The following is a 21,031-nucleotide window of genomic DNA, read 5'->3' as shown; positions in this document are numbered from 1 at the left end:
GGATCTGATTGTCTTAATGGGATCTCTCACCTGTCTAGGAACAAAGCATTAGGTAAGTTAGTTAACTATCTATCCAATTAGCTGGGCTTTCATAGCTGGCCACACATTGCAGACAGACTCTGAGCGTGTGTCAAATATCATGCAACAGTGTGATGATGGCTGACTGCAGATAACAAGTGGCTGACTAAAAGAACTGGGCCCATGGCACCCACCAAACCCAGACCCTGGCACCAGGAGACAGACCGATGCTGGAAACCAAATAACACCTGAAGGATTAAAACACCTTTACTCACAGTGCAATCTACTGCAATAGACTGCACAGCAGTATGAGGTCAGTGGGCTCAAACACAACTGCTCAAGGCAAAATTGTATTACAGTTTTTGACGACTGCTAACGTGCATTTCCCAATACTTGTGATACATTGTCAAAACTCTAAACACAGCAACACATTGACCTCACACAAATAGCCAAATAGTTAATATCGTGTTCAAAAGCGCATTTTCTTAACTAAATAACAACTCTGCATTTCACAATGCAAACAACTTTGTTAAAACACAGCAAACCTGGTTCAGTATCCAATCATTCTTTCAAACACTAGCACATATTCTCTTTTCGAGATGAACATAGTCAATCACTGCACAACCACTGTAAAAAAACTAACATTTGATGGCAATACAGAAACAGTATTACATGTAATATTTTACCCTCTCCCAGCAAACAACAGACATTTTACAGTAACATCTGTTGTTTTCTTAGTCAGTTCATTTTTAATGTAATCCGCTTCATTTGGACCTTTTTTTCAAATGTGTGCATTTTTGGCAACATACTGTCTACACAATGAGTGATATTTACTGTTAGGTACTATATGGAATGTAGATTAGACAAAAAAGGAGTCAGTAACAGTTTTGCAGTAAAGGGTATATTTTACTGTATTAGGGACATTACTGTAAATTGTGGCCTAACCCAAAAAATAATTTTCGTAATTGTAAACATAATTAGCCATGGTCCCATATGTGTAAAAATACACATATACAAAAAAAGCCACACAAGGGAAAAAAACAGAATACAAAACTGAACAGTCTTGTTAGGTCTAATCTAAACGGCCTTCAGCAGTTGGCCACATGTTTTCATCCACATCACATCTGATGTTGGCCCTTGCCATGGGCCTGGGGTAGAAAAGCTTGGTATGCCTTATTCACCCCTGGCAGTCTTCAGCTGAAATGTCTCTGAAGCCGGGATCCATTGCATGCAGAAGGGACATTTGGTCATAGGGCCTGTAACGTGGCTCGCGCCACAGCGATTACGTCATTTTCGTCGCGCGGACCCTCGCGCTACTCGCGGCGCGTCAAGTATAAACCAGGCTTAAGGCTGTATAAGCGCAGAGAAACACTTTGGCGTATTTGAAGACGTTGGCAATTTAGCCTTACAAATATCATACGAGGCTTTGTGGTGTTGTTTTTTATGCTGAAGGTTTGTAGTGTTATCTCGCGTCGTAGTAACAGTAGCAAGGCACGTTTTACACAGTACCTGATGTTGAGCAGCCAAAGTAATTTCACACAACTGATGTGCTGCCCCTCTTTGGTATTAGACTTTCAGTTGTGTCAGCTTCTGTCGAGCCTGAAGCCATTGTGCAACAAGTTAAAGTGCGCTGTGTTAACTTCACTTCTCCACCTCCCTGCCTCCTGCTCGGGTTTGCTCCGTTCGTGCTCGGCTCGGCTCGCTCCCAAGTCACGTGACCAATTTAAATCGCATCCTGTGCGATTAGAGAATCGCGTTTTAAAATATCGCGAGATTATCGCAAATGCAATTAATCGTTCAGCCCTATGGCAAACATGACTTTGTCCATCGCGCTGAAGCGCGGCGCGCGCGCGAAGTTACAAAATTCGAGAGGTGCACGACCTCGCGAACGGACAGCGCGCGAGGCCCTCGCGCACGGGCGGAGCCACAGCGATTACGTCATTTTCGTCGCGCGGACCCTCGCGCCGCTCGCGGCGTGTCAAGTATAAACCAGGCTTAAGGCTGTTTAAGCGCAGAGAAACACTTTGGCGTATTTGAAGACGTTGGCAATTTAGCCTTACAAATATCATACGAGGCTTTGTGGTGTTGTTTTTTATGCTGAAGGTTTGTAGTGTTATCTCACGTCGTAGTAACAGTAGCAAGGCACGTTTTACACAGTACCTGACGTTGAGCAGCCAAAGTAATTTCACACAACTGATGTGCTGCCCCTCTTTGGTATTAGACTTTCAGTTGTGTCAGCTTCTGTCGAGCCTGAAGCCATTGTGCAACAAGTTAAAGTGCGCTGTGTTAACTTCACTTCTCCACCTCCCTGCCTCCTGCTCGGGTTTGCTCCGTTCGTGCTCGGCTCGGCTCGCTCCCAAGTCACGTGACCAGTTTAAATCGCAGCCTGTGCGATCAGAGAATCGCGTTTTAAAATATCGCGAGATTATCGCAAATGCAATTAATCGTTCAGCCCTACTGAAAACTGATGTTGTGTTCACTGTGTTTGGAGTTTTGAAAATGTGACTACAGATTGGACAAACGCACGTTAGCAGTCGTCAAAAACTGTAAATGTACTTCACTGGCAATGTCACATGATTTGTCAGTCGCATGATTTGAATCCAACTGAGCATGCAATTCTTGCTGAAGTCCAAAACAGAGGAAAACAAGCAGAAGCTGAAAATGGTTTTATTGCAGACATGGTGGAGCATCATTAAGGATTTGGGTAAGGGTTATCCAAATCCTTAGGATTTATAACTAGTCCCAACTAGTAATAAATATAACTAGTAATTTTAAATGTGATCCCCTGAACAGAGGGTCCTGTGTATAAAGAGGCCAGTTGTTCTGGCATTGTTAATGCAGCATGCCCTAATATGACAGCAAAGACGTGGCTTCAGAAATTCATCCTCTTAGTTACTGTTCTGGAGTACAGAGACAAAACACCAAAGCCTGTGTCTATATCCAAATTCACGCAAAGCTCATGAACTTGTATTAGTCCAATGATCCATTTTCCACTTTTCCACACTTTTCCACTAAAACTGTCATGTTTCAAATACTTATAAGCTATAATTGTGTTGTGTATACGTTGTGTGTGCGTTTTTAAACATATGGGCTTTAGAATCAGTGAAGTTTATATAAAGTATAAATTAGAAAGTGGCACAAAAATATATATCAGATGTTACACACTCCACTAGCCCCTAAGATTACACCCTCCACTAGCCCCTAGGATTACACACTCCACTAGCCCCTAAGATTACACACTCCACTAGCCCCTAGGATTACACACTCCACTAGCCCCTAGGATTACACATTCCACTAGCCCCTAGGATTACACATTCCACTAGCCCCTAGGATTACACACTCCACTAGCCCCTAGGATAACACACTCCACTAGCCCCTAGGATTACACACTCCACTAGCCCCTAGGATAACACGCTACACCAGCCCCTAAGATTACACTCTCCACTAGCCCCTGGAATTAGACACTCCACTTACAAAAGAGATTTCCTCCCATACTCGGACTGATGCCATAACTGCAATATCATTCCCCCAATGCAGGGGAAAAATGTGATAAATGAAACCAATACATTTACTATATGAGAAAGAAGTAGGAGGAAGTAAATGTTGCTTTGATCCGCCAGCCAAACAATGAGTGTTGTCTGCAGTGTGAAGCCCCGAGAGCAGACAGCATGTGGGCCTCATAAAGGGAGAAGGGGAGTCAAAGTGAGCAGCTACTCCACACACGCAGATGTTCAAGTCGTCATATACGCATAGTCCACACATGATTCTTCAAAGCTAAACGAGAAGTCTGATCGTTATTTTTGAACACATGGCAACGATGACAGACAGTGATGGCCCATTTTTCCACTCTTGCCACAATAAAATAAATGATTTGCTTTCTGAAGAGGTTTTGAGCTTTTGCAGAAAAATGGTATAATGTAATTCGGTCCAAAAAACCAAAGGTTATAAGTAAAATTTCAACTGTTCAAAATCACTATCAAAATGTACATTGATTTGTGCTTTAATGTTCCATTAAAAGGCATTCAATGGAAACCCATATCTCATGAAAACCCATTTGTATAGTCAAGCATTTTTTTTTTCCTATCTTGGGTAAAGGTGTAGATCTGCGGGTTTATTCCCATTATGGTAAACTAGTGATATTATGATGCTCACTTCACTGCTTTTTGTCACTCAAGTTTGTTGACTGAAGTGGCACAATGCCCCAGGGTGCCTCATGCCCATGCTACCTTCAGACTACGCCCTTACAGCCGTGTGCCTTCAGACTACGCCCTTACAGCCGTGTGCCTTCAGACTACGCCCTTACAGCCGTGTGCCTTCAGACTCCGCCCTTACAGCCATGTATCCTCTGACTCCGCCCATACAGCTGTGCCATAGCTAGATCTGCTGGAGTCCATCCTTGCACACTACAGTCCACTAATTTACACTTCTCTGTACTTTGTCATGCCTAATAATCTTTTCTCTCTTTCTGCTGAAGTAATCCTACTCCTGATGTCTCAGCTGCTATGGCACCTCCCAACATCCCCAATGTCCTTCTCCTGTGCCCCTCTCCTTCACCCTGATCAGACCTTCATGTGCCAGATGGATTTTGGACACACCAACACCCTGCGAACCACGACCAGGACTTAGAGAAAACTATTACGGACATTCTTCATTTTTTGTTTACATATTTCACTATTTACTGTTATCAAGCAGAAGAGGATGGGTCTCCACTTTCAGTTCTAGTTCCCCTCAAGGTTTCTCCTTCATGCTCTAGGGCAGGAGTGGCCAACCTGCGGCTCTTTGCCTGGTTTCATGTGGCTCTTAGCGCGCACTCACACTAGGGCCATTCGAACTGTGCTGTGTCCAGGTCCGATTGGGGAGAGGGCTGAATGCCCAGAAGGCCCGCGCTTTCACCTGCAGAAACGATCTGTGCCGTGACCCGCTTACTTCATCAGCTCTGAGGGCGACAGAAATCTTCATGGTGTGCGGTTTGTTTACAAGCCTAGCGAGTGGTTAACACTTTTAAAACCCACGTAGTAGAAAACGTGAGATTAGCGTTGGTCTTCTGTCACACGTTTGGAATAAACCACATACGAGGTCCAGCAAAGGCAACGCAGATGACTGAGGGAGGCTTCAAAACTACTGACACTGTCTGTTCTCTTCTTCCTAAAGGTGAACGCAGGTCAGTGGTGTTGTCACAAGTGTTGATAACGGAGTTTATCCACTTTTTACCTAGAAAACAACAGTTGCGTACATAACAGAGCTCGTAGTGTGCATGCGCGCATGCATGAGCAACTTTGCCGTGCCGTGGCCCACCTCCTCCACCTCCTCCTGCCGTGCCAAAGTCCTGAAGCATATCACGCCTGGACGCAGTTCAGAATATTCACATATTCCAACCCTGCCGTTCCGGATCCTTACATTTATATGAAAGTTTGTGTTTATGTTTTTTTATGTGCTGTTCGGTGTGTTGTTCATTGTTGAAAATTACTTTATTATGTTTGTGTGTGACATTTACAATAAATCTGGCAGAGCAGAGGTCTGTGTGTGTGTGTGTGTGTGTGTGTGTGTGTGTGTGTGTGTGTGTGTGTGTGTGTGTGTGTGTGTGTGTGTGTGTGTGCGAGAGGAAGGGATGGGTGATGCTCAAGTGTGCCCATGTGTATGATGTGGCTCTTGGTCTCTGACGGGTTGGCCCCCCCTGCTCTAGGGAGTTTGTTCTTGCTCATTGAAGACTTGGACTTCGACATGTGTAAACGCTGCTCTGTGACTACAGTCATTGTAAAAAGCACTATACAAATACATTTTACTTACTTAGTTACCACTTACTGTACATCATTCTGGCCAACCAAGGGAAAAAAGAGGCAAATATGAGACAAACCTAGAAGAGAAGGGGGGAGCTGACCAACCTTGCTGTGTGTTCAGCTGTGATCACCTCAGGCTGTTGTGGGTTGAGCGCTGTAATATGTTGAGATGCAGACTACAAGCCTGGACACCAGACGCTGATTCCAACTCTGTGAAATCATTGCACAGAACCAGGGCTTGGAGACTCCTCCTCACCGCACACACAGGAACACATCACAAGGTCCACAGAGGAGGACGAGATGGTCAGCATCCTACACACACGGGAAGGAAGAAAGGCACTCAATCCATTAAAATAAATAAACAGATAAATAAATAAACTCAATCCAAACATTTGCTTGTTTTCTTCTTCCTCGACTATCTGCACTAACCAGACTATCTAGACTATCTGGACTTCTTCCTCTAGACTATCTGGAATAACTAAGTAATAGTTATACTGCCTGTTATTGTTTTACAACACATTTGTGTGTGTTTATGTGTTTTGTAAAGCTTGTTGGGTGTACACTACATGATACTCTGGTAACTCATCCTTCATACTCAATGCTTTCTGTCCCAAGGATCATATAATTGAATAAAGTTTATTTTCAGGAACATCCTTGTACTCTTTTATCAATGAAGCGTGACCATGTGCCCCCCCTCCCTCTCAGTGGAACAGGCTGAGATGACTACATGCCCCCCTCCCTCTCTCTCAGTGGAATAGGCTGAGTTGACTACATGCCCCCCTCCCTCTCTCTCAGTGGAACAGGCTGAGATGACTACATGCCCCCTCCCTCTCTCTCAGTGGAACAGGCTGAGATGACTACATGCCCCCTCCCTCTCTTTCAGTGGAATAGGCTGAGTTGACTACATGCCCCTCTCCCTCTCTCTCAGTGGAACAGGTTGGGGTGTCTCAGCTGCCCCCCTGACCTATATTACACTGCTACCACACTATGGACACGTGTCAAGTTGTCACACATCAAGACTTTGCCATCTCGCATTTTAATAATACAGTGTGCATTTTGAAGGCTCATGTGAGAGTCTCCAGGCAGAACTATAACACCAACTATACCAACCACACTTGATGCCTTTAGATGCGTTAAGATTTTTTTTTTTTGGGGGGGGGGGGGGGGGGGGGTGTAATAGTAAGCATTTAAATTTGTGAAGGAAATATCACTTTACTGTAATATAATAACTCATAAAGGGCAGAAAGCCTTTTTCTATCCTAATATTATGGACTTGCCACTTTCAACCCAGCTAAGATCTTAAGTATGAAACATTTCTGGAAACTGCATGGTATGAAATGAAATGTGAAAGAAAGAAATAAAGAGAAAAGCTATAAAATGAGAGTCAACAAGATGAAGAGATGCAGACAGCGGACATCTGTGTGTGTGTGTGTGTGTGTGTGTGTGTGTGTGTGTGTGTGTGTATGTGTGTGTGTATGTGAACGTGTGTTTATGTGCGCGCATGTGTGTTTACACTGTTCCTGCAGCCTTTAATCAGCAGCATGCACATACATGCATACACCTATGAGAAAATTGTTCTTAAACATCTCTGCATGAACTCATGTAATCTCCTAAAGACACACACACACACACACACACACACACACACACACACACACACACACAGTATTGGGTAGAAGAGAGAGACTGAGAAGGGAAAGGAAAGAATATTGTGCCTCTTACATTACAGCGTAAACACAGTAACCCCAGTTAAGGCAGTGAGAGTGACTGAGTGTGTTAGAGAAAAGAACATTATACTAGAGACTGAGGGAGCATCCAGTCTTCAACCAGCAGCTCTTACTACACCTCGCAGTAACAATAATCTGAACAGTAATCTGTGGAACACCTGAGCCCGTGGGATTACGGGCATGCGTGATTGGGCAGGGACCGTGATGATGCTCGCAAGGGCTCGGGCAGTGATTAAAACATTTCAGTGAGATGAGCCATTCGTTCAGACTGAACATAAAGCACATAAAAGGAAATACTACTATCGGTAATTCAAGAATGTGGTTTTCATGCCATGGCTTAAAGAAATGTATGCTCAAAATCTCACAAAATCTGAACAGAGACATTAATGTAATAATAACAATCCTGTGATATCACTCAATGTTATCCTGTATCTCGTAATCTGAGGACAAGCCTAAGTGTTTCTCTACATGTGTGTTTCCATGTGTGTCTCCACATGCATGTTTCCGTGTGTGTCACGTTCCAAGTCTTGCCCAATAAGACAAACAAAACGTCCCTGGAGTGTACAGGCACTGCACACTAACATGATTGAGAATAATTGACCATGTGGACGTGGAGGAAACGTGTGCAAACACAATGACACTTCTGTATCAGCTCCGGCACACAAGAGGGTCACTCACCAAGATCAGAGAATAGCTACAAGGGGGGGGCGAACAGGAAGAGATATTTCAGAGTGAGATGCAGTCCTATGTGATGTCATTTCCTAGCAGACCAAAGACTCGTTCCATATCTGCATCCTGTGCATGACTTCCCAGGATCTCTTTAAGATCACAGACTTTTCAGATTATAACAAAAAGTAAAAACATAAGCAAGATGTGAAAGGAGAAGGAATGATGATGTTTAATGTTAAAAGACTGGAACTCCACTCCAGAAAACTAGCTAAACGGTGCAGTGGTGTGTGTAGTGAGGAGGGTATATGCTGACTTGTGGGTCCAAACCCCATCAGGACAAGGACTCCAGTAAGAGTCCTTGAGCAAGATTCTTAACACTACACTCACCTGCTTCAATAACATGATTGAGAATGTAAGTTGCTCTGGACAAGAGTGTGTGTAAAATGTAAAACTGAACACATTTCTAATGTGATCTTCTTTCCTGCTCATGCAATTTCCTTATTTGGTTAAGACAGCAAACAAGCACATATCTCTTGAAGTACTGAGCTAGAGTAATTTGCTACATCTTATGCAGTAAATGCAGTCATGACAGGAATAACAGGAAAGCTGTTAAAATGTTATATTTTATTCAAAACCACAGATTTCATTGCACATTTCATAGCTTAGTGTCCTGTAAATGGCACAGTAATGTGGTTTAATTTCACTATGGTGATATCCATTACTTTGAATAAAAAATGAATTTGCAATAAATTTTGTGATGTAATACCACAGCTAGGCATTCCAATGTTTTTTTTTTTTTACGTATTTCACAGAATCATCAGTGTCTCATTATGGAGAACATTATGGAGAATCACAAAAGATAGAAGATGACAGGAGGAGAGAACGATGTGGATCCTACCAGGTGTTGCGATCTTCCATTCACGTCAACATCCGTCAAAACACCATCTCTATGTATTTGTGCTTCTGTGTGTATTTGTTTGTTTGCCAACTATCTTCTCAAATACAGGATACTGTCCAATACTCAAAAACAAGTTACAGTCCAATGCTCAAATACAGGATACTGTCCAATACTCAAATAAAGGATATTGAATTCATCAGCGTGTGGTGCACTCTTCACTTGAGCTGTGTCTGGAACTCACACCATTACACTCCACTCAGTATTGTGTCCAGACAAAGCAGTTGCAAATGTTTTGGTGTAACATGTAGATGCATTTCACATGTTTCACTACTGCTGTGTCTACAAACTCACATTTGAATCCTGTCCATACTCTAAAGACACAATCTCACACATATCCCTCTATCCCATATCCCATAAATAATCCATCACATATACTCTAGACCAGTGGTTCCCAAACTTTTTCTGCCGTGCCCCCCTTTAGTAGATGACAATATTTTTGTGCCCCCCCTACACACACCCGCCATATTGACACATATTTTACTTCCAAGCTCCGCGCCCCCCCTAGGGGGCACACCCCCCACTTTGGGAACCACTGCTCTAGACAATCATACACACACACACACACACACACACACATGAGACCCACACATATACTCTCTAGACACAATCACACATGAGATCCACACAAATATTCTAAAGACACAATCACACACACAAGACCCACATATATACTCACAATCACACATGAGACCCTCACTACAGCAAGGAAAAGATCAACCCCATGTAGAAGCTCAGAACTGCACAATCATGAGGGTGTCAAGGAATGTCAAGGTTCACACATCATTCAGTCAAAACATTGATTTCACAGCCATTCTCAGACAAAATATCTCTTTTTCATCTTTTACTTCCTTCTTGTATTTCATACACTCCAGATCTCAGGCCTAGGAAGAACAGGTCTGTTGTATAATGGACAAATGAAATCTAAGGGAATGTTTTGACTGAATAAGCACTGATAACATTACATGCAATGTACAGGATGTGTGTACAGGCATGAAAAAATGGAGGTGTCATTTTTCAGTGTCATTAAGATGCTGGTGCTGACTACAAACAAGCTGATATTTCATCACTCTGGAACACTCTAGATTTTTTATGTTAAAAAAATATACTAATGCTGTCATATTCAGCACTATGGTCATGATGAATACTACTGAAGGTTCACTGAATACTGAATGCTTCTATAAATAGCATCTTTCATCTCTGCCCCCAGTCTGATGTTCAGTCTTACATAATAACACATATAAAGATGTGTGAACAAAAAGGGATAAAGGAGTCCTGGGTTGTAGTTGGACATTTATAATAATCATGTACTCCATGTTGAACTTGACTATAAGAGATTGCAATGTGGAGACTGTACTCTAATCATCTTGAGAAGTGTTGACCTCTGTCTTCAGTGTGGAACCTCCGTGTCCTCATTGCATAATAAGATCCCTGACCACTGCTTTGGGAACTCTTACACTGCTTTAGCACAACGGACCAACTTCTGTATATCCACAAAGCTTCCAACTTATGGTCTAAACATCTCAAGATAATCAGAATTGTGTGATAAATACATCCAATATTGGAAACAGACAGATCTCGTTTCTCTGTTCAGGAGGGTAGTGGTGCCAGGTGAGGATTTGATTCTAATTCAGTTTGCTGAATTCAGTTTATTTTTGGACTAAACAACAAAGCTATAATGGCTGTGCACTACACATAACTGGCCGGGGCAGAGGACATTATACACTGTGATGGTAGGTCTCTCCTGCTCCCACTGTGATGTTAAGTCTCTCCTACTTCCACTGTGATGTTAAGTCTTTCCTATTTCAACGGTTCTGGTAGGTCTCTCCTGCTTCCACTGTGATGGTAGGTCTCTCCTGCTCCTACTGTGATGGTAGGTCTCTCCTGCTCCCACTGTGATGGTAGGTCTCTCCTGCTCCCACTGTGATGGTAGGTCTCTCCTGCTTTCACTGTGATGGTAGGTCTCTCCTGCTCCTGGGCTGATCATCACATCTGCAGGACTTGTGTGCTACAGCTGCCAAAATACTGCGCTGCTTAGGTTCCCCACAGAGAACCATATAGATTTTTTTCTTAATATGATTATTTAAAGCATCTGAATAAAATATGATGGTGACTATTCTCCCAAAGCTAGTAGGTTATGGCATATAAACTTGACGCAACACCCTTGCTGTTCCCCAGCTTGGTCTTTTACCTTTGGCATAGGATGGTGTCAGGATCACGTACCCCCACATATGTGTATATTCTACCTAATTTAGAGACATTCTGCGTCTGGGTGCAGGACAGTTCATGGATCACACAGTGATAATAGCCAGTTACAACACAGTGATAATAGCCACACTGGACAGTAATCAAGTTGCATAACTCTATTTACCAGACAGGATGCAAAAACATCCCTCTACAACTGGTCTCTGAATTGTTCAAACACTGAAGGGATTATGTGTTCATTTTCCACGATGTCCAATCAACTGATGCACAAAACGAACCGACGTCTCCTCAGATTTCTGATGTGCGTTTAGCTTCTACAACATCCAACGCTTTCAGAAATTGTGTTAAATTAATTAACACTACGACAGTTAATGGAAAACGAACAATTCAGGCAATGAATCCAGACCAGACGCCTTAATCCACCAACATACAGTCTCCTCTAAACACTCAAATCGCGCGTCAGGTTTGAGATGTGACTGTGCCATCGGCATCTGTCCATCACAGATGTTCTACCTCAGATCAAAGGTAACCGCAACCAATCTAAATTCCATTTCGTTTACACTTAAATTTGGCATTTTTTTGTTTCAATAGAACAGTTTTAAAATAGGTTCTGCTTTTTCGACATGAGAGAGTTATGAATGCTTTTAGTAATCCTCGCTTTATTACACACAATAACGATGCTGGCTCATTAAAGCGACCACAAGTAGGTGTGTTCGGTTCTTTTGTAATCGTCATCCCGAAAATGCCAAGCGAGAGCATGAAAAAGACCTGTAACGAGGGAAGCGCTGTCTTTTTGGTTCGCTCTGATAGGCTACTGTAGAGTATGGGGTTTCAGAACGAAACGCCCAGTGCTACAGCAATATACAGGCTATTTGCTTTAATCTCAGGCCTAAAGTCACAGTGTAATGCGGTGATATCGAAGGAATAACCCGCACATCATCCTCATGAAAAGCTAATGCTATGTAAAGCGCCGTTATTACAAAAAGTCAATCCGGCAATTGCAAGACTGTGCAGTCTGCCGTTCACACAGAGATAAAACAACAGCTTACCTAATGCAGCGGGCTATTTGGCGTGGCTTCTGAAACTAAAGCATGCGCTTAAATACGCAGCTGTTAAATGCTCCGGCTAACAAATGTTTTCTTGCAGCGCCGTATCGTGCGCTCGTGCGTTAGGAGTATCGTTTCCGTGGTCAGAACCCTGCTCGCGCCTTAGGAAATGTGATGTCACCATTTGAATAAACTCGCCACACTACTAACATTAAATACTGAGGTTCACATTAGCTTCCCTATAGGTGATACACTAACATTAACTATGATTATATGGAATAATAATAAAAAAAAAACCTTAAATTGGTAAAAAAAAAATGTTCAAATTGTCTACTGTTTGATACTTATTTAGAACATTTAAAATGTAATAATAACAACAACAACAACAACAACAGATATTTCATAAATCTTCGTGACATTAAATGGGTATATTATTCCTTATGAAAACGTGCTGGCTATTATGGTGACACTATATACATGAGGTCCAGAAAATATTGAAAATATTTTTTCCCTCTGAAAAAGCAATATTTTTCATGGCTTATTTTCATTTATTGACTTGTGTACAACCACAGAAATGTAAACAAAAAATATCTTACAAGACCTAGCTCACCAAGACAGCAGTGCATCAATTTTATGCTTAATGAAAGTAGGTCAATTCAGGACTTTGGACAAAGTCATTCTTCCCAAAGTTTGTTGTAGTTTGAGCGTTTGTTAGCGTGCACATGCCTCTTCTGTATGGTAGTGTGGTGTGAAGGGTGTATCAGTCATGGCATAGTAGTATGGTGTGAAGGGTGTATCAGTCATGGTATGGTAGTGTGGTGTGAAGGGTGTATCAGTCTTCCTGTTAGTATGGTGTGAAGGGTGTATCAATCTTCATGGTAGTATGGTGTGAAGGGTGTATCAATCTTCATGGTAGTATGTTGTGAAGAGTGTTGCCTTTATTTCTGAGATGGCAAGATGTTAAAAACTCTACAACTCTTCTTTCAATGTGATGGGATCTTCAACATCTCTCATCCCTGAAACACAGGAGTTTAATCTTTATATCTGGTTTCATGTGTGTGAAAGAAGCACAAGGCTGCCTCAAGTGTAAGGAGTAGTCACCTTATCACTTCTCTTAGCAGGTGCTGCACTCACTGACATCTCTAAAACAGGTATCACCATGTCTCATTGGTGGCACAATTTTGATCTTTGATCTCCAACACATCTGTGTCCTGATGGTGGTAGGAGTAGCTATTCCACCTGTCTTCATTATTCTCTTTTTCAGGATAACACTATTCATCTGTCTAGAACTGAATGATTTCAGCATGGCTGGGTTTTTTTGGCCACACATAAACAGTACAAGAAAACACAACAAGACCAATAGATAAAACAAAATACAATCAGACCAAGATCTAAAAGCTAAGTCTCTGTTCAGATGCCAGTCTAGACTGATGCTGGTATTTCACACTTATAAGCACACACACAGTCTCTCAATTTATATGTATATAAATGTTTACATATATTTATTTATATAGTGTTAGAATGAGCAGGGCTGACCACTCTGCCAGCCTAATCCACTACAGGAGTTATTAAACGGATGTTACTTTAGTCAAATGAGTAAACTGTTTTTTAATTAAGATTTACATTGAAATCAGTTAATTAAAGACGGCTCAGCTATAGAAGGTGCACATTCATGTCACAATCATAGTATGCACAGCAAAAGATTTGCATGACTAATCTGTGTGATTTCTGATTCTGATTTCTGTCACGTCTAGCCCCGCCCCCAACTGTCAAGTGTACCTTTTGTTTTTCTAGCCATGTGTCTATGTTTTGGTTCACCATGTGTTTCTCCTGCCACTCCCATGCCATTTGTAACCCCATCCCATGGTTATGATTCCCACCTGTTTCTAGTTGTTTCCCTTGTTAGTTCAGTGTATTTCAACCCTGTTCTTTGCCTTGTTCAGGGGTGGTTATCCTAGATAGGCAGCAAAAATTGTGTGAAGAAAGAAAAGCCTGTTCCAGATAGCATGACTCATGGAACCTTACGACGTACTGAAAGTGTTGAATGATTAGACATTTCAAGCCAGATGTCTTAGTTTGAACACTGAGGTGTTTGTCCATCACAGTGGTCTTATCTTTTCAGACAATAATGAAATCGCTGCAGTTTGGTTGCATGTCTCAAGTATTCCGGTAGTGTATACTGAAATGTATACCGTCTTCATTCTGTCTACTCTTTCTTGATGATGTTGGAAGTTTTTGGTTATGGTTTGAAAGTTGTGAAAACGCATTAAGGATCCAGTTTACAATAGTGTAGTAAAAGTATTCAGGGTACATCTGTATTAAATGCATGTATCTCAGTAGTACACTAGGCTGTAGTGATGGGAATATTCTAATACTGATTATATTAAAGATCATATTACAATGCTAGGGCTGAATTAAACTAGCATCTATGTATTTTCAGAGAATTGCTGGCGCTTGATCAGAAGTCCCAGCTTTGATCAAGATTTGGAGAGTACCTCGACGGCGCTACAGCATCTGTTGATTATAAATCAAATTTGGACAGCTGTGTATGGGTCCCAATTTCTTTGAAGTAGTACATGTCCCTGCATGTCTCATTACATCTTACCTGATAGGAAAGCTTTTCAGTTGTCTCACTACTACATATTTACAATAGATTGAAATACTGATACAGTGGTGCCACTCAAACTGACTGACACACAGTGCACATTGTACCTCCATGAATATAAGCATATCAAAATCTAAAACAATTATAACAAAACTACAACTTCACAGAAAAAAACCCACATTTAAGACGACGACTACAAGCTTGTTTGGTGAAATTTCCTCAGAAGCAATCTTCAAGTACCAGGGTTCATGCAAAGTGCTGCAAATGGACATGAGAAAATATGTTACTGTCATGACAACAGGAACAAATCTACAGCCAAATTAAAAGCTGTGACATGGTAAGCAAAGTCTAAAGTGCCACCAAGATCTGCAAAAAAACAGACCACAGATAAACCAGGCCAGGCCAAACCAAACCACAGATAAACCAAACTAGGCCAAACCAAACCAGACCAGACCACAGATAAACCAGGCCAGGCCAAACCAAACCACAGATAAACCAAACTAGGCCAAACCAAACCAGACCAGACCACAGATAAACCAGGCCAGGCCAAACCAAACCACAGATAAACCAAACTAGGCCAAACCAAACCAGACCAGACCACAGATAAACCAGGCCAGGCCAAACCAAACCACAGATAAACCAAACTAGGCCAAACCAAACCAGACCAGACCACAGATAAACCAACCAGGCCAGGCCAAACCAAACCACAGATCAACCAAGCATAATCTGATACTAGAACCTAAGCTTAGAACAGTTTCGGAGCTCGATAAACCAAAGAAGCAGAATCAACACCAAGCTGGACCCGAGTCACTCACTATTTAAACAATGTATTTATGCACTTTTAAAAGTGTCTTTCATGCTAGAAAGAGAACCACAAAGGAACATCGAGGGTTGGGAGAAAATGAAGCTTTAGAGATCCAAGAGGCAGTTCTTGGCTGAAATGAGCAGCCTAGCATCTAGACGTCACCAAACAAAGACCAAGTACCTGAGCGCTTTTGCTGTGTTATGCAGACAGGAGTTCAAGTGTGGCTGGTCGCTCGATTACATTGAAGCTAGCATGTGTCTCCTCCTGGTGGACAAAAGCAGCACAGCATGTGGCTTAAGAGAAGGCTGCAGAGCAGCGTGTTTGAGAGCTTCACCATGAAAACAAACCGGACCCAGTGTGATCTCTGGTCCAGCGTATGGGCTAGCTCTGCAGAGTATCAAGATGTAAAGGAGGCCATCCAGGAAATAAATTAAACATTTTCTTCTTCAACATTCTAAAATATTTATAAATATTCGGACTCCTTTAAGCTCCATTTGACCTAAAATTTAGCTCAAAACTCAAGACTATTGTCTGTCCTGGCTCCGAGATGGTGGAACGATTTTCTATTAACTGCTCAGACTACAGAGTGTCTTGCCATCTTCAAATATAGACTGGAGATTCACCTGTTTGTTGAGTACTTAAATGAGCACTAACTCAGCAGACAGCTCTTGTTGTCCTTGTTTTTTACATCGTTTATTTATGTCTATGATTATTTGCACTTCTAGGTATAAGTTTTTAATTCCTGTTCTTTAAGTGAGTCTATGTTAATTCGCAATACTGGTAATGACATTGATTCCTGTAGTTTGGTAGTAGTCTGGTTCAAGAGTATCTATCTACAGTAGGGTACTAGGATTCTGGATATTCTGGGAACAGATGCAAAGCACTTTGTAAGTTACTCTGGATAACAGTGTCTGCTAAATGCCCTAAATGTAAATGTAAATGTAAGTATACTATAAATGTAAGTGTAAGTATAATGTAAATGTAAGTGTAAGTATAAGGTACAGTTGTGATCAAATTTATTCAACCCCCACTGAAATAAAGTGTTTTGGCCAGTTTGACATTGATTTTGATCATTTCAGTCATCTTATTTACAATTATATCAAAGAGGCACTTATAAATTAGACAAACATAACATAATATTTATGATGGAATAACCACAAATGTCTTTACTGTGCTCACATCATTATCAGTTTTATTCAACCCCCTAGTGACATTATTTTTTAGTACTTAGTACAACATCCTTTTCCAGTTATGACAGCTTTCAAGCGTGAAGCATAGCTTGACACAAGTGTCTTGCAGCGACCTATGGGTATCTTAGCCCATTCTTCATGGGCAAAAGCCTCCAGTTCAGTCACATTCTTAGGCTTGCGCACTGCAACTGCCTTCTTTAGGTCCCACCAGAGGTTCTCAATTGGATTTAAGTCTGGTGATTGCGATGGCCACTCTAGAATGTTCCAGCCTTTCATGTTCAACCATGCTCTAGTGGACTTGGATGTGTGCTTCGGATCATTGTCCTGTTGGAAGGTCCAACGTCTCCCAAGCCGCAGGTTTGTGACTGACTCCATCACATTTTCCTCCAAGATCTCCTGGTACTGAAGGGAATTCATGGTACCCTGCACACGTTGAAGCTTTCCTGTACCATTAGAAGCAAAACAGCCCCAAAGCATAATTGACCCCCCGCCATGCTTCACAGTAGGCAAGGTGTTCTTTTGTTCATAAGCCTGGTTCTTCCTTCTCCAAACATAGCGCTGGTCCATTGTCCCAAACAGTTCTAATTTAGTTTCATCTGACCACAGTTCACTGTTCCAAAACCTTTGTGGCTTGTCCACATGACTTTTGGCATACTGCAGTCGACTTTTCTTGTTCTTTGGAGTCAGCAAGGGGGTGCGTCTGGGCGTTCTGGCATGGAGGTCTTCGTTATGCAGTGCGCGCCTTATTGTCTGAGCTGAAACTTCAGTGCCCACATCTGACAGGTCTTTTTTCAGTTCCTTAGCAGTCACGCGGGGATTTTTCTCCACATTACACTTCAGGTAGCGCACAGCAGTCGCGGTCAGGATCTTCTTTCTGCCACGACCAGGTAACGTTTCCACTGTGCCCTTTAACTTGAACTTGCGAATGATACTTCCGATAGTGTCTCTTGGAATATTTAACAACTTCGCAATCTTTTTATATCCATTGCCATTCTTGTGAAGAGCAATAACCTCTTCTCTTGTCTTCTGGGACCATTCTCTTGCCTTCGCCATGCTTGGAAACACACCAGTAGATGTCTAGAAGGAGCTGAGTATCACAGTCCTTTTAAATCTGCCTAATTGGTGCTTATCATGCTTGATTGCTGCTCGTTGACATCCACAGATGTTTTCAATACCTGATGGAAAACACTGGAATGAACCTCTGTTCTTAGGAGTGGTAGTCGTAAAGGGGTTGAATAATTGTGTCAATGAAGAAATCAGAGATCTTATCTGATCTAAGAGAAGAGAAACACTGTACACACTGTAGATCATATTTGATCTAAGAGAAGAGCAACAATGTACACTCTGTGGATCATATCTGATCTAAGTTTAAATATGTAATTGCTGCCTGAGCCAGTTGTTCATGAATTATTCATATTACTGTCTTGGGAGGGAGGACTATAAAACCATTGGCTATGACTAGAACTCTCAGTAGGACACCGAGATAGGGAACCCCATTACAAACCCAGAAACCTAAAATGGATAACATCTACAAGGCAGCGGTAAGGTCCAGGACATGAGAGAATGAGTGTAGTTGGTTTTAATGTGTAGTGATACTGCATCGACAAATCTGCGGATCTGGACTCTCTGTATGAATAGCCAGATTAAGAGTTATAGAGATATAACAGAGATGTTTACATACTGAAAAGGAGTTTTTTTATGGAGTTTATTTACTGATATACATTGCCGTCTCATGCTCAGATAGCAGCCTACATGCTAAAAATGTCAAAGTTGACAAAGTTTATGACAGATTTTTTTATGTTTGCAGGTGGAGCAGCTCACTGAAGATCAAAGAAGTGGTAAAACCTTAAACTTCTTTGATTTACTCCAATACGGGTGTTTATAGGCACAGATAACAGCACATTATATCTGTATTTGAATCAAGACTCATCATCTGATCATATGTTCACCAAGTTTCCCAATGGGAAAACTGGAATGACCCATTAGCATTACTGAAGCTAAATATAAACTCCTTACATGGAACACAGAGTGGGGGAAATAAGTTAGCTGCTAACTTAGGAGACTGTCCTGTTCATTTTATTCTGCATCGGAATATATAAGAAAATGTATAAATATATTCCATGGCAATGATTTAATTATGTCCATGTCTAGACCAACATCTGTCTGGCTTAAGAGCCCATACATTAATCCTATGACTCCATATGACTGTATCTTTCCATAAGATGCTGTATGGTTTCATGATTTTGTATGATTCCACATGACTCTGTATGATTCCATATGACTCTGTATGGTTCCATGACTCAGTATGTATCCATGATTAAATATGGAACTTAAATTTGGATGTATGACTCCTTTAGCTAAGCTGTGATACAGGGCACATACAGTATATACCTCTTCAAGAGTTGTTTCATTCTGTATTGCTATGTAATTGTTATTTATCTAGGCTTCTCATATTAATATTTACTTAATAACTTTATTTACATAATTAGGATGCATAAGTAAATGCATAATTAGGGATTTTTCGGTCCATTACACAAGTAAAAAGTTTAGATCTCAAAGTGATCTGAGAATAAAGCATTTTGCACCGCTGGTATCATGTGTTGATCCTAACAGTGACGTCAAGGTTCTTGTGTCTTCCAGAGTTCAAAGCCGCATTTGAAGTGTTTGTGCAGGACGCAGAGGACGGCTGCATCAGCACCAGGGAGCTGGGCAAGGTGATGAGGATGCTGGGGCAGAACCCAACACCCGAGGAGCTGCAGGAGATCATCGATGAAGTCGACGAGGACGGTGAATAGAGGTCCAGCCTGCTTATGCCAAATAAACTTTCCCAACTGTGTGATTTGTGATTTATTCACAGGCAGTGGTACAGTGGACTTTGATGAGTTCTTGGTGATGATGGTGAGATGTATGAAGGACGACAGCAAAGCGAAGTGTGAGGAGGAGTTATCTGATCTCTTCAGAATGTTCGATAAGTGAGTGTTTACACAAAGAACATTCCTGCAGTAGATATCACACCGAGTGCAACTCAGTTATGCTACCAATATAGCAGTGTCACCTGGCCTTCTGTTCAAATGTTTATGTTGAACATATTGTCACATCTTATTTGTGTTTACTTAAGCACTCTGAAAAACCCTCCAAGTTTACTGTCAGAGACACTGCTCAAAATCTAAACTAAAAGATAACGTATTTAAAATCGGTTAAGCCAAAATTATATTAACAGAAACAGAGACGGATATATCGACACAGAAGAACTTTGTGCCATGCTCACAGCTACTGGAGAGATCATAACTGAAGAGGACGTAGAAGAACTTATGAAAGATGGAGACAAGAACAATGATGGGAAGATAGATTATGATGGTAATACTGCTTAAATAATTACTGATAATTTGATTATGATGGTAATACTGTTTCTATAATTACTAATTAGATTATGATAGTAATGCTTTTTAAATCATCGCTGCTACATTAGATTATGATGGTAATACTGTTTAAATCATTACTGACAGGTTGTGTGTGCATGTAACTAAAATATACACAAGTATTTTTAATCATTCATCATTAATCAACCACAACTGCAAAAAAACTAACGTGTGTATTTGTGTTTCAGAGTTCCTGGAATTCATGAAAGATGTAGAGTAATGACTATTATTGAGAAACTGATCTACACAAGTTTGCACACGTTTTGATCAACTTTCATTTTCTAAGTCTTACATCTGAAATGACTTCATTCAGTTTTGGAAACAGAATTTCTAAGCTTTTGATAAGCCACAGGAGGCTCAGACAAATTTTGTAAATATTCTGTGTTGTTGGTGTACTGGTAAGTAGGGAGTGGCCATTTTGTTTTGGGTTTGTTTGTATGGTTTTTGTTAGGGAGTTAGGGTAGTATTGTATGTTTGTTTTCAGAGTTTGGTTTATTTTATAGTTCTGTTCTGTTTGTTATGTTGGCCTGGGCCACTCCTGAAGCTAAGACCAGTTACGTGTATGTATATGTCTTGTAAATACAATTTCTGTTTAATACACCTTTAACCACCCAT

The 21,031-nt window shown here is 41.3% G+C and overlaps 2 protein-coding genes across 4 annotated transcripts in view; one reads left to right on the top strand and one right to left on the bottom strand.

Moving 5' to 3' along the window:
- Window positions 1-12,558, bottom strand: part of LOC143514364 (nck-associated protein 5-like) — a 65,291-nt gene extending 52,733 nt beyond the window's left edge. For 2 of the 3 annotated variants that reach the window (XM_077005442.1, XM_077005468.1), the window contains exons 1-2: window positions 12,401-12,558; window positions 5,901-6,107 (exon numbers count right to left, since the gene is read on the bottom strand). The gene's annotated coding sequence lies outside the window, so the exon portion shown is untranslated. The other variant, XM_077005458.1, reaches the window with a different exon arrangement.
- Window positions 11,473-20,965, top strand: LOC143514380 (troponin C, slow skeletal and cardiac muscles-like). Its single transcript, XM_077005478.1, has 6 exons — window positions 11,473-11,876; window positions 18,805-18,835; window positions 19,638-19,784; window positions 19,855-19,969; window positions 20,218-20,354; window positions 20,605-20,965. The coding sequence occupies exons 1-6, from the start codon at window positions 11,856-11,858 to the stop codon at window positions 20,634-20,636; spliced, it is 483 nt and encodes a 160-aa protein (XP_076861593.1). The 5' UTR covers window positions 11,473-11,855; the 3' UTR covers window positions 20,637-20,965.
- The last annotated feature ends 66 nt before the right edge of the window (window positions 20,966-21,031 follow it).

This window comes from Brachyhypopomus gauderio, chromosome 1 (genome assembly GCF_052324685.1).
Source record: "Brachyhypopomus gauderio isolate BG-103 chromosome 1, BGAUD_0.2, whole genome shotgun sequence".
Classification (NCBI taxonomy): domain Eukaryota; kingdom Metazoa; phylum Chordata; class Actinopteri; order Gymnotiformes; family Hypopomidae; genus Brachyhypopomus; species Brachyhypopomus gauderio.
The sequence above is the reverse complement of the archived record's forward strand: the minus strand, read 5'-3'. Positions and strand labels throughout refer to the sequence as shown.

What these genes read in the sequence shown, in the direction of transcription:
- LOC143514380 (XM_077005478.1), top strand. Translation starts at nt 11,856, where the DNA reads ATGTTCTACCTCAGATCAAAG. An exon ending in CACTGAAGATCAAAGAAGTG is followed by an intron (nt 18,836 to 19,637) that starts GTAAAACCTTAA and finishes TGTGTCTTCCAG; the next exon opens with AGTTCAAAGCCGCATTTGAA. An exon ending in CGATGAAGTCGACGAGGACG is followed by an intron (nt 19,785 to 19,854) that starts GTGAATAGAGGT and finishes ATTTATTCACAG; the next exon opens with GCAGTGGTACAGTGGACTTT.